Raw genomic sequence first — 13,645 nt, forward strand, 5'->3', positions numbered from 1 at the left:
GAGAGGGAAGGGTGGGGGAGAGAGAGGGCAGGGTGGGGGAGTGAGGGGGCAGGGTAGGGGAGTGGAGGGCAGGGTGGGGGAGTGAGGGGGCAGGGTAGGGGAGCGGAGGGCAGGGTAGGGGAGCGGAGGGCAGGGTGGGGGAGTGGAGGGCAGGGTAGGGGAGCGGAGGGCAGGCAAGAGTGGAGACCCCAACAGGATTTGAATGAGTCACCTTGACTCTGGTGTTGACCCTGCGGAGGTGCTGGACAGAGCGAGGGGGAGGGAATGGAAGGGAGCGGGGAGGGAGGGAGGGAGGGGGAGGCCAGATCCCGAGGGCTGTGCTTTATCTGTAAACCTGCCCCCCCACCCCACCCCCCCTTCCCCCACCTCCCCCTTCCCCTGCCTCCACTCTCCCCACCCACCCCCTACTCCCCCCACCCCCTACCCCCACTCCCCCCACCACCCACCCACTCCCCCCAACCACCCATTGCCCCTGGGTTACCCCAGGCTGGGCTGTGTGTCTATGTGCTGGCGGTGGTGGGGGTGGGGGTGGGGGTGGTGGTGGTGGTGGGGTTGGTGGTGGTGGTGGTGGGGTTGGTGGTGGTGGGGGTGGGGGTGGGGGTAGGGGTGGGGGTGGTGGTGGGGGTGGGGTTGGTGGTGGTGGGGGTGGTGGTGGTGGTGGGGGTGGGGGTGGGGGTGGGGGTGGGGGTGGTGGGGGTGGGGGTGGGGGTGGTGGGGGTGGGGGTGGGGGTGGGGGTGGGGTGGGGGTGGGGGTGGGGGTGGGGGTGGGGGTGGGGGTGGGGTTGGTGGTGGTGGTGGTGGGGGTGGGGGTGGTGGGGGTGGGGGGTGGGTGGGGGTGGTGGTGGGGGTGGTGGGGTTGGTGGTGGGGGTGGTGGGGGTGGGGGTGGTGGTGGGGTGGTGGTGGGGGTGGGGGTGGGGGTGGTGGTGGGGGTGGGGGTGGGGGTGGGGGTGGGGGGTGGGTGTGGGTGGGGGTGGTGGGGGTGGTGGGGGTGGGTGTGGTGGTGGTGGAGGTGGTGGTGGGGGTGGGGTGGTGGTGGGGGTGGGGGTGGTGGGGTTGGTGGTGGGGGGGGTGGGGGTGGGGGTGGTGGGGGTGGTGGGGGTGGGGGTGGGGGTGGGGGTGGGGGGTGGGTGTGGGTGGGGGTGGGGGGTGGGGGTGGGGGTGGGGGTGGGGGTGGGGGTGGTGGGGGTGGGTGTGGTGGTGGTGGAGGTGGTGGTGGGGGTGGGGGTGGGGGTGGGTGGGGGGTGGGGGTGGTGGTGGGGTTGGGGGTGGGGGTGGGGGTGGGTGGGGGGTGGGGGTGGGGGTGGGTGGGGGTGGGTGGGGGGTGGGGGTGGGGGTGGGTGGGGGTGGGGGTGGTGGGGGGTGGGGGTGGGGGTGGGGGGGGGGGTGGCGGGGGTGGGCGTGGGAGCTGAAGCCAGACAGTGGAGGGCTCCTCTGTGAGTCCGCCCTGACCTCGCCCCCTGTCCAATAATAAAGCAGCAAGCGGGGGAAGTCCCTCCAAACTTCTTTCACTTTAACTTCCGACCGATTCATTGTGAATGTGCAGTGTGTGTGTGTGTGTGTGTGTGTGTGTGGTGAGACTCCGAGAGACAGAGAGAGAGAGAGAGAGAGAGAGAGACAGAGCTGTGTCTCTGAGCGATCTGCGGCAGAGCTCTCTCTCTCTCTGTGTGTGAGAGCAAGCCTGTGGAGGGGAAGGGGTTTTACACTCTGCTGCACTGCACAGAGAAACACCAGAAGCTGGACTGCGAGTCTCTCTTTCTCTACACCTCAGACTGGCTCTTGTATGCTACCTCCTTCACTGATGCTTAGCTCTGCTTCTTGAGTGCCAAACTCCTCTGGCTGGTCACGGGAGGCAAATACTCACCTCTCCACCCCCCTCCCCAACCTCTCCTGACTCCCTCCTCACCCTTTCAGGCCCCTCCACACACACCTCTCCCCCCCCCACACCACCCCCCCCCCCCAACTTCCCCAAGCCCTCCCCTCGATTCCTCTCTCCCCACCAACCCCTGCCCATGTGTGTGAATCCCAGCTCTGTCTTGCGCACTGAGCGGTTGGCATCGCCGCGTGCCATGGAGGGGCAGGCGTGCCCGGCTCCCCTGGACCTCAGGCTGAGGAGGGGGCAGGAGGAGGGAACGGAGGAGGAGGAGGAGGAGGACGAGGAGGAGGACGAGGCGACCCTCGGCTCGGCCCCGAAGATGGGCGGGAGGGCACGGCGCCGTTCCCGTGCCTGCGGCGGCAGCCCCTGGCTGGGACGGAGGAGGGAATTCCGCCCCGGGTCTCCGGAGGGGGCGGCCTCGGAGCCCACCCGGGGAGGGGCCAGGGAAGGGGTGCCCGCCACGCCAGCCTGGGAGGCAGCGGGCACCGCGGCAGCGACCAGGGTCAACGGGGCGGCGGGGAAACCCGGAATCTCTCTGCCGCCCAGGAAGCGACCCTACACAGCGGAGGCCGAGGAGAAACCAGCCATCCCGGCGAAAATGGCGGAGCCGGAGGAGAGCGCGCCGCCCAGCGCCAACCATCAGGACCCCGTGCAGCTGAAGAGCGAGCCCAAGGACTCTTTCCAATACTGTGACTCTCACCAACACCGGCTCCTGAGCAGCCCTCTGCCCCCTGCCAATGGGTACCCCTACGTGGAGCACCTATACCTGCCCTACAGGATACAACTGCCCTGCTACCCAGGTAAGAGCAACTTTTCCCCCAGCCTGGCACCCTGGTGGGTCCCCCGCCTGGACTGAAAGGGGCAGGGTAGGGATGTGGGGAGATGGGTGGATGGGTCATCACACAAGGAAACAGGGCTGAGGCAGGAGAACACACTGTCTGAACCCTTCCCTCTAGTGGTCACTTGCTTTGAGTCTGACAGTATGTATGTGTGTGTGTGTGTGTGTGTGTGTGTGCTTGAGTGTCTGAGTGTGTGTGTCTGACTGTGTATCGGTGTGTGTGAGTGTGTATGTGAGTATGTGTGTGTGAGAGAGACTGTGTGTATGTGTGTGTGAATGTGTGTTTGTGAGTGTGTGTGTGAGAGTGTGTGTGTTTGAGTGTCTGAGTGTGTGTGTCTGACTGTGTATCGGTGTGTGTGAGTGTGTATGTGAGTATGTGTGTGTGAGAGAGACTGTGTGTGTGTGTGTGTGAATGTGTGTTTGTGAGTGTGTGTGTGTGTGTGAGAGTGTGTGTGTTTGAGTGTCTGAGTGTGTGTGTCTGACTGTATCGGTGTGTGTGAGTGTGTATGTATGTGTGTGAGAGAGAGACTGTGTGTATGTGTGTGTGAATGTGTGTTTGTGAGTGTGTGTGTGTGTGTGTGAGAGTGTGTGTTTGAGTGTCTTGAGTGTGTGTGTCTGACTGTGTATCGGTGTGTGTGAGTGTGTATGTGAGTATGTGTGTGAGAGAGAGACTGTGTGTAGGTGTGTGTGAGCGTGTGTGTGTAAATGTGTGTTTGTGAGTGTGTGTCTGAGTGTGTGTGTGTGTGTGTTTATGAGCATGTGTGTGTGAGAGAGTGTGTGAGTGTGTGTATATGTGTGTGTGTGTGACAAAGTGTGTGACTATGTGTACAAGAGTGTGTGTGTATGTGTGTGTCAGTGAGTGTGTGTGTGACAGTGTGTGTGACTATGTGTGTGAGAGTGTGTGTGTTTGTGTGTGTCAGTGAGTGTGTGTGTGAGTGTATTTTATAAATGAGCTCCCTCACTGCAATGTGGACATCCCTGGCTGGACCCAATATTTATTGCCCATCCCCAATTGTCCCTTGAGAAGGCGGTGGCGAGATTCTTTCTTGAACCCACTGCAGATCCTGAGCTGTAGGTACACCCACTGTGCTGTTAGGGAGGGAGTCCCAGGATTTTTGACCCCATGATAGTGAAGGATATATTCCCAAGTCAGAATGGTGAGTGATTTGGAGGGGAACCTTCAGGTGGTGGTGTTCCCAGATATCTGATCCCTTGTCCTTCTAGATGGAAGTGGTCATGGGTTTGGAAGGTGCTGCCTAAGGAGCCTCGGTGAGTGCTTCTGAGGATGGGGGCTAAGGCTGATAGAGGACGGGTTAGCGACAGAAGGATAGTGACGAAATCATCCCATTGTCACCCCTGTCAAAGCTGTATGGACTGAGGGAGAGAGGGAGAGTGGGGAGAGAGAAGGAGAGGGAGAGTGTGAGAGGGGGAGAGAGATGGAGAGCGAAAGAGGTGGAGAATGAGGGAGAGGGTGAGGGAGGGGGAGAATGAGGGGGAGAGAGAGGGAGGGGGAGAGAGAGGGAGACTGAGGGAGGAGAGAGTGAGGGAGGATGAGCGAGAGGGAGAGTGAAAGAGAGGGAGGGAGATGGAGGTGGAGAAGGAGGGAGGAGTGAGGGAGGGGGAGAGTGAGGGAGGGAGAGAGAGGAGTGGGAAAGAGAGGGAGGTTGAGAAAGGGGAAGACTGAGGGAGGGGGGAGTGAGGAAGGGAATGAGGGGAGCTGAGGAATTGTCCACATTTAGACTGAGGGTTAGCGGGCCGAGATAGGAACTGTCATTAACAAACAGAGAATAGAGAGAGAGAGAGAGAGGGAGAGAGAAACGAGAAACAGAGAGAGAGAGAGAAATGAGAGAGAGAGCCAGAGAAACGAGAGAGAGAGGGAGAGTGAGAGAGACAGAGAGACAGAGAAAGGAGAGAGAGAGGGAGAGTGAGAGAGACAGAGAGATAGAGACAGGAGAGAGACAGAGAAAGGAGAGAGAGAGGGAGAGTGAGAGAGAGACAGAGAGAAAAACAGAGAATAGAGAGATAGAGAGAGAGAGAGATAAAGAGAGAAAGAAAGAGAGTGAGAGAGAGACAGAGAGAGGAGAGAGAAAAAGAGAAGGGGGAGAGAGAGAGAGAGAAAAACAAGAGAGAGAGTGACAGAGAAACGAGAGAGAGAGAAAGAGAGAAACAAGAGAGAAAGACAGAGAAAGAGAGCGAGAGATGGGAAAAGAAAGAGATAGAAATAGGTGGAGAGAAAGAGAGTTGGACTTGGGAGGTGGAAAGACAGAGAGAGATAGAAATGGAGGGGGAGGGAAAGAAGCTGGAGTCAGAGTCAAAGGGGCAGAGAGAGAGGGTGAGAGTCCAGGAGAGAGAGAGAAAGAACTTATCCTCTTTCACACGCTGTCCACTGAATTCCCCGTAACTGAATTGTGATTTTTAAATATTCTCTAACTAACTCACTTCGCTACAAACAGCACACTGGCAATAACGCAGGCTCTGATTTGATTTATTATTGTCACATATATTAGCATACAGTGAAAAGTCTTGTTGCTTGTGCGTTATGCAGACAGAGTGTACCATTCATAGAGAAGATAAGGAGGGGGACAGGATGGTTTAAAGTGTGCTGGTGGTTATAATGTAGGAGAAAAGAGCAGACTTTATCTCACTCAGTAATGCTTTTAATATGTTAACCCGGACTACACAGCAATACCCAACTGTACCTTCCATTACATGTTGCAGCACTCCCTCAGTACTGACCCTCTGACAGTGCAGCACTCCCTCAGTACTGACCCTCTGACAGTGCGGCACTCCCTCAGTACTGACCCTCTGACAGTGCGGCACTCCCTCAGTACTGACCCTCTGACAGTGCAGCACTCCCTCAGTACTGACCCTCTGACAGTGCAGCACTCCCTCAGTACTGACCCTCTGACAGTGCGGCACTCCCTCAGCACTGACCCTCTGACAGTGCGGCACTCCCTCAGCACTGACCCTCTGACAGTGCGGCACTCCCTCAGTACTGACCCTCTGACAGTGCGGCACTCCCTCAGCACTGACCCTCTGACAGTGCGGCACTCCCTCAGCACTGACCCTCTGACAGTGCGGCACTCCCTCAGTACTGACCCTCTGACAGTGCAGCACTCCCTCAGTACTGACCCCCTGACAGTGCGGCACTCCCTCAGTACTGACTCTCTGACAGTGCGGCACTCCCTCAGCACTGACCCTCTGACAGTGCAGCACTCCCTCAGCACTGACCCTCTGACAGTGCAGCACTCCCTCAGTACTGACCCTCTGACAGTGCGGCACTCCCTCAGTACTGACCCTCTGACAGTGCAGCACTCCCTCAGCACTGACCCTCTGACAGTGCGGCACTCCCTCAGTACTGACCCTCTGACAGTGCGGCACTCCCCTCAGTACTGACCCTCTGACAGTGCAGGCACTCCCTCAGTACTGACCCTCTGACAGTGCGGCACTCCCTCAGTACTGACCCTCTGACAGTGCGGCACTCCCTCAGCACTGACCCTCTGACAGTGCAGCACTCCCTCAGTACTGGACTTCCTGCAGAGAGTTATCCAGAATGTGCTATCAGACACGTGCCAAGGGCTGCTTGTTAATGTTACGAAATCAGAAATATTACACACTTTGCTGACAGTGGTTAGTACTGCTGCCTCACAGCGCCAGGGACCTGGGTTCGATTCCCGGGTCACTGTTAGTGCGGAGTCTGCACATTCTCCCCATGTCTGCATGGGTTTCCTTCAGACGGTCCGGTTTCCTCCCACACTCCAAAGACATGTGGGTGAGGTGGATTGGCCACGTTAAATTGCCCATGAATGTCAAGGGGATCAAACCTATTAAATTACTAAAATTACTATCAAATAAACTGGTTGGACTTTAACCTGGTCTTGTGAGACTTCTTACTGTGTCGGGGATGAGTAGGGTAGATATGTGGGGTTACCACGGTAGGGTCTGGGTGGAGTTGTGGTCGGTGTAGGCTCGATGGACCAAATGGACTCCCTCTGCACTAGAGAGGTTCTATGACAGGGAGGAGGACTGGAGCAATATTGAAGGTGTTTCGAAACTCACTCCCACTGGGGCTTGCTGAGCAGGCATGTAAGATGTCTGCGTGTGGGGGCTTCCCAAGGTAATGTGGGTGAATTCTACAACATCTGGGACCCGGTGACTAAAATCACCCCACACTGTGCCCAGTCAGACTCCAGAGCGTGGAGACGCTAACAGCCTCGCTCAAATTCCCCTCTCTTTCACTCAACCAATTGTTCTCTCAGGTCACTCGCTCGGTTAAATTAAATTGGGGGCTTTTAGCAACAAGAAATGTGAAACATACACCAGTCTCAAGGCTGGAATTACACTGTCCCCATCAAACACTCCCAGGACAGATACAGCACGGGGTTAGATACAGAGTAAAGCTCCCTCTACACTGTTCCCATCAAACACTCCCAGGACAGGTACAGCACGGGGTTAGATACAGAGTAAAGCTCCCTCTACACTGTTCCCATCAAACACTCCCAGGACAGGTACAGCACAGGGTTAGATACAGAGTAAAGCTCCCTCTACACTGTCCCCATCAAACACTCCCAGGATAGGTACAGCACGGGGTTAGATACAGAGTAAAGCTCCCTCTACACTGTTCCCATCAAACACTCCCAGGATAGGTACAGCACAGGGTTAGATACAGAGTAAAGCTCCCTCTACACTGTCCCCCATCAAACACTCCCAGGACAGATACAGCACGGGGTTAGATACAGAGTAAAGCTCCCTCTACACTGTCCCCATCAAACACTCCCAGGACAGATACAGCACGGGGTTAGATACAGAGTAAAGCTCCCTCTACACTGTCCCCATCAAACACTCCCAGGACAGGCACAGCACGGGGTTAGATACAGAGTAAAGCTCCCTCTACACTGTTCCCATCAAACACTCCCAGGACAGGCACAGCACGGGGTTAGATACAGAGTAAAGCTCCCTCTACACTGTCCCCATCAAACACTCCCAGGACAGGTACAGCACGGGGTTAGATACAGAGTAAATCTCCCTCTACACTGTCCCCATCAAACACTCCCAGGACAGGTACAGCACGGGGTTAGATACAGAGTAAAGCTCCCTCTACACTGTCCACATCAAACACTCCCAGGACAGGTACAGCACGGGGTTAGATACAGAGTAAAGCTCCCTCTACACTGTCCCCCATCAAACACTCCCAGGACAGGTACAGCACGGGGTTAGATACAGAGTAAAGCTCCCTCTACACTGTCCCCATCAAACACTCCCAGGACAGGTACAGCACGGGGTTAGATACAGAGTAAAGCTCCCTCTACACTATCCCCATCAAACACTCCCAGGACAGATACAGTATTGAGTTAAGTGCAGAGTAAAGCTGCCCTGGAGCAGTGCTGCTGAAGCGAGAGGTTGTTGTTTAACGATGTAAGGCACCCTGACTCTGTGAGCGGTCTCCTTCCTCACGATGCTGTGCTGTCACTTACGAGAAACGTCCTGAGACAATTCTCAGATGCAGGTGAATGTGTGAGCACAACAAGCGCTTCTGATTGTTTGTGGTGAATACCAGAATCCTGTATGCAAATCGGAAGCGGGTTGAAGCTCACATTGCCTTGTTCTTGTGCTCTATAAGGGACAATCCACAGACTTTGTCAAGAATGAACAGCACTGCCTCTCATGAGTCATGTACCCTCTGTTCTTCCTGACTTGCCTTCTCTTTGACCCTCATTCTTCCCAGAACACATCTGTGTGTGTTGTAGGCTTCTTGCTGTCTAATGTCCAGCTCTGACTCTCTCTCGCTGCCTGTTCTCCCTGTCTGGACAGGCCCATTCACAGTATTTCTCTCCTCCCCCATTTGAACATGGCACGGTAGCACAGTGGTTAGCACTGCTGCCTCACCGCGCCAGGGACCCGGGTTCAATTCCCGGAAGGGTCACTGTCTGTGTGGAGTTTGCACATTCTCCCCGTGTCTGTGTGGGTTTCCTCCCAAAGATGTGTGGGTCAGATGGATTGGCCATGCTAAATTGCCCTTTAGTGTCCCCAGATACACAGGTTAGGGGAACTGTCCATGCTAAATTGACCGCAGTGTCAGGGGGATTGGCAGGGTAAATATGTGAGGTTACGGGAATAGAGCCTGGGTAGCATTGTGGTCGGTGCAGGCTCAATTGGCCAAATAGCCTTCTTCAGTACTGTAGGAATTGTATCGCCCAATGTCACCCTGGACTCTCTCTCTCTCTCTCAGTGCATCAACCCTTGCCCATACCTTGAGAGGGGGGATCTTATAGAGACGTATAAGATAATGAAAGGGATGGATAGGGTAGAGGTAGAGAGATTCTTCCCGCTTAGAAAGGACAGCAGGACTAGAGGGCACAGCCTCAAGATAAGGGGGGGCGCAGTTTAGAACGGAGTTGAGGAGGAATTTCTTCACTCAAAGGGTGGTGAATCTCTGGAATTCTCTGCCTGTTGAAATGGTGGAGGCCGCCTCACTGAATATATTTAAGACACGGCTGGATAGGTTTCTGATAGACAGGGGAATTAAGGGTTATGGGGAGAAAGCGGGAAAGTGGAACTGATCCACTTCAGATCAGCCATGATCTTATTGAATGGCGGGGCAGGCTCGAAGGGCTAGATGGCCTACTCCTGCTCCTATTTGTTATGTTCTTACTTGACAATTCCTACACACTCCTGTGGTGTCTCCTGGCCAGCTTTCACTGCTTTATCAATGATCTTCCCTCCATCATATGATTAGAATTGGGGAGATTTGCCAATGATTGCACAATGTTCAGCGCCATTTGCGACCCCTCAGATAGTGAAGCAAATGCAGCAAGACCAGGATCATATCCCAACTTGGGCTGACAGTGCCAAGTAACAATTTGCGCTGCACAAATGCCAGGGAATGGCCATCTCCAACAACCATTGAAATTACCATGCCTGGGAGTGTTTGATGGGGACAGTGTGGAGGGAGCTTTACTCTGTATCTAACCCCGTGCTGTACCTGGCCTGGGAGTGTTTGATGGGGACAGTGTAGAGGGAGCTTTACTCTGTATCTAACCCTGTGCTGTACCTGTCCTGGGAGTGTTTGATGGGGACAGTGTAGAGGGAGCTTTACTCTGTATCTAACCCCGTGCTGTACCTGTCCTGGGAGTGTTTGATGGGGGACAGTGTAGAGGGAGCTTTACTCTGTATCTAACCCCGTGCTGTACCTGTCCTGGGAGTGATTGATGGGGGACAGTGTAGAAGGAGTTTTACTTTGTATCTAACCTCGTGCTGTACCTGTCCTGAGACATTGAATGGCATTACCATTGCTGAAAACCCCCACTTCAAGGCAGATTCTTCTCTGAATGACTGTGGACTGTGAGAGGGGAATGTGCAATGTGATCTGTGTAGTCTTGCACATTGACACAGTTGCACAATGGTTCGCACTGTTGCCTCAGAGCTCCAGGGACCCGGGTTCGATTCTTGCTTCGGGTCACCATCTGTGTGGAGGTTGCACATTCTCCCCGTGTGTGCGTGGGTTTCCTCCAGGCGCTCCGAATTCCTCCCAAAGATTTGCAGGTTAGGTGGACTGGCCATGCTAAATTGTGTCAGGGGGACTAGTTAGTGTAAGTGCATTGGGTTGTGGGGATAGTGCCTGGGTGGGATTATGCTCGGTGCAGACTCGACGGGCTGAATGGCCTCCTTCTCTGCACTGTAGGACTCTATGCAGTTAGATATTGCACTTGAGGTGAAGGGGATCAGAGGGGGCGGCGGGGTGGGAGAGGGAGGTGGGATCATGAGTTAGATGATGAGCCATGGTCATAATGGACAACAGAGCAGGCTCGAAGGGCTCCTGCTCCAATTTTGTATGCCTCTAACTTCCAAATTTGCCCAGAAACTCAACTCCACCTCAACGCAGTGGCTACCAGGGCAGGTCAGCGGGTGAGTAACTCACCCCCTGACTCCCCAAAGCCCGTCCACCATCTACAAGGCACAAGTCAGGAGCGTGCGCTGGAACACTCCCCGCTTGCCTGGATGGGTGCAGCTCCCACAGCACTCACGTTGCCTTTCCATCAGAGTTTTCACAATGCGGGAGCAGCCGCTGAGGCGCCGTTCGAAACGCGATTCGCTCGGAACGTCGGGAAACGCGGCAGCCCCTTAACGCACAGCAAGATCCCACGAACCGAAAAAAAAACTCAGACCGGAAGAGGAAAATCTCAGCAGGTCTGGCAGCATCTGTAAGCAGAGAAAAGAGCTGACGTTTCGATTCCAGGCGACCCCTCTGTCAAAGCGAAAAAGGCATAGAAAGTGGGAGATGTTTATACCGCAGTCGGTGGGGGGGGGGGGGGGGTGGGGGGGAGGGAATGAAAGATGAGTCATAGCCACAGGAACCAGGGGAAAGGCTGCTAATGGCAGCCCACAGAGAGAATGGAAGGTGTGAATGGCTAAACGGCAGAGAGGCTGAAATCGGAGGGTAAACTGTGGCAGATGGAGATGTGGGGGGCAGAGAGAGGGATGAGTGGGAGAGAGGTAAAATGAAGAAAAAAGGGGGAAGCAAAGGGGAAAAACGTAAGGAAAGAGAAAATAAAATAGGGGGAAAGAATGGTGGGTGAAGGAAAATGGAGAAAGATAACGAAGAAATAAAAAGTAGAGAACGGTTAAAAATTAAATATGAAAACAAAGGGGTCCAGGTGGGGTAGAGCTTATCATTTGAAGTTAATAAATCAGTTCACAAGTAGGCCTACATTAATACCGCAATGAAGTTACCCTAGTCGCCACACTCCGGCGCCTGTTCGGGTACACTGAGGGAGAATTTAGCACGGCCAATGCGCGTTTTTTGGACTGTGGGAGGAAACCGGAGCACCCGGAGGAAACCCACGCAGACACGGGGAGAATGTGCAGGCTCCACACAGACAGTGACCCAGTTGAACCCGGGTCCCTGGCACCGTGAGGCAGCAGTGCTCACCACTGTGCCACCTGAAGTTGTTGAATTCGATGTTGAGGTAGGGATGTTGTAAAGTGCCGAGCCGGAATACGAGATGGTGTTCCTCCAGTTTGCGTTGAGCTTCATTGGAACGTTGCAGCAGGGCCAAGGATAGACATTGGGGTGGGTGGGGGGGGGGTGCGCGTGGGGACAGGTTTGAGCGTGTGGGCTGCCGCGGATGTCGGGATGGTGTCCTCACGGTTGTCTCCTTTCCCTGTCTCCCCCCCCCCCCAGGTGTGAACAAGGCCAGCCTCCCCCCCACCTCCTTCCCCATCTGCCCCGTGCCAACGCACCCCATTCCCGTCAGCCAGCTTCCGGCCTTCCATCCCGGGCCCTGCCTCCACACGCAGCGGGAACTACTGGCCTCCGACATCGCCATGGCGACCAGGCAGGACGAAGACGGAGACACGTAAGTCGCAGCCGCTGGCTTTACTTTCGCGAGCTGTCGGGGAGGGGGACGTGGTGGTTGGGGCGGGGACGGGGACGGGGGGCGGAGTCGGGTGGAATATGACTGCTTGTTTTTTTGTTTGCTGTCTGCTCTCGAGTGATGTGCATGGCAGGAGGGAGGGAGATAGGGCCTGAATGGCTATCACGGGCAGCAAGGCCTCGGCCTAGGGTGCAGGGCCTGAATGGATATCGCGGGCAGCAAGGCCTCGGCCTAGGGTGCAGGGCCTGAATGGATATCGCGGGCAGCAAGGCCTCGGCCTAGGGTGCAGGGCCTGAATGGATATCCCTGGAAGCAAGGCCTTGGCCTGGTGGGTAGGGCCTGAATGAATATCCCTGGAAGCAAGGCCTTGGCCTAGTGGGTAGGGCCTGAATGGATATCCCTGGAAGCAAGGCCTTGGCCTAGTGGGTAGGGCCTGAATGGATATCCTGGGCAGCAAGGCCTTGGCCTGGTGGGTAGGGCCTGAATGGATATCCCTGGAAGCAAGGCCTTGGCCTAGTGGGTAGGGCCTGAATGGATATCCTGGGCAGCAAGGCCTCAGCCTCGGGTGCAGGGCCTGAATGGATATCCCTGGAAGCAAGGCCTTGGCCTAGTGGGTAGGGCCTGAATGGATATCCTGGGCAGCAAGGCCTCGGCCTCGGGTGCAGGGCCTGAATGGATATCCCTGGAAGCAAGGCCTCGGCCTCGGGTGCAGGGCCTGAATGGATATCCCTGGAAGCAAGGCCTTGGCCTGGTGGGTAGGGCCTGAATGGATATCCTGGGCAGCAAGGCCTCAGCCTGGATTTGAGGCCTACTTTCTGATTTAAAACGGTGACCCCTAACCCCAGTGGGAGGTCTGATACTTTAGCCCACTAATCTACTAAAGGAACCTCCTCACTCCCCCTCACCTCCATCAGTGTATGCCTTTCCCGGGCAATATCGAGTAAGGCCTGGGAGAGACAGAGAAAGATAAAGGGAGAGAGAGAGAGACAGCAGTATAGAGAGAGGGCGAACAGCACAGAGAGAAAGGGAGACCAGCACAGAAAGAGAGAGAGAGCAGCACAGAGAGAACAGCACAGAGACAGAGAGAGAGAAAGAGCGCAGAGACAAAGAGCAGTACAGAGAGAGAGAGAGCAGCACAGAGAGCGAGAGAGAGAGAGCAGCATACAGAGAGAGATAAAGAGAGAGAGAGGGCAGAATAGAGAGAGAGAGAACACACACAGAGAGGGAAAGAGGACAGTGCAGAGAGAAAGAGAGAGCAGCAGCACAGAGAGAGAGAGAGAGAGAAAGGAGAAAAGAGATCAGCAGAGAGAGAGAGAGCAGCGCAGAAGGAGAGAGAGAGCAACACAGAGAGAGAGAGAGAGAGAAATAGAGAGAACAGCACAGAGAGAGAGAGAGAAAGGAGAAAAGAGATCAGCAGAGAGAGAGCAGCGCAGAAAGAGAGAGAGAGCAACACAGAGAGAGAGAGAAATAGAGAGAACAGCACAGAGAGAGAGAGAGAGAAAGGAGAAAAGAGATCAGCAGAGAGAGAGCAGCGCAGAAAGAGAGAGAGAGAACAGCAC

At 55.5% G+C, this 13,645-nt stretch overlaps 1 protein-coding gene across 1 annotated transcript; it reads left to right on the forward strand.

Moving 5' to 3' along the window:
• Positions 1-2,193: 2,193 nt before the first annotated feature.
• LOC145340689 (uncharacterized) lies at positions 2,194-12,068 on the forward strand (the record flags this gene model as incomplete). Its single annotated transcript, XM_080185152.1, has 2 exons — positions 2,194-2,674; positions 11,894-12,068. Coding segments are annotated over exons 1-2 (656 nt in total), but the record flags the coding sequence as incomplete, so codon positions are not given.
• Positions 12,069-13,645: the final 1,577 nt, after the last annotated feature.

The sequence above is a fragment of the Carcharhinus amblyrhynchos genome, unplaced genomic scaffold (assembly GCF_965287045.1).
Source record: "Carcharhinus amblyrhynchos unplaced genomic scaffold, sCarAmb.v2.hapA chromosome_1293, whole genome shotgun sequence".
NCBI classification, from domain to species: Eukaryota; Metazoa; Chordata; class Chondrichthyes; order Carcharhiniformes; family Carcharhinidae; genus Carcharhinus; species Carcharhinus amblyrhynchos.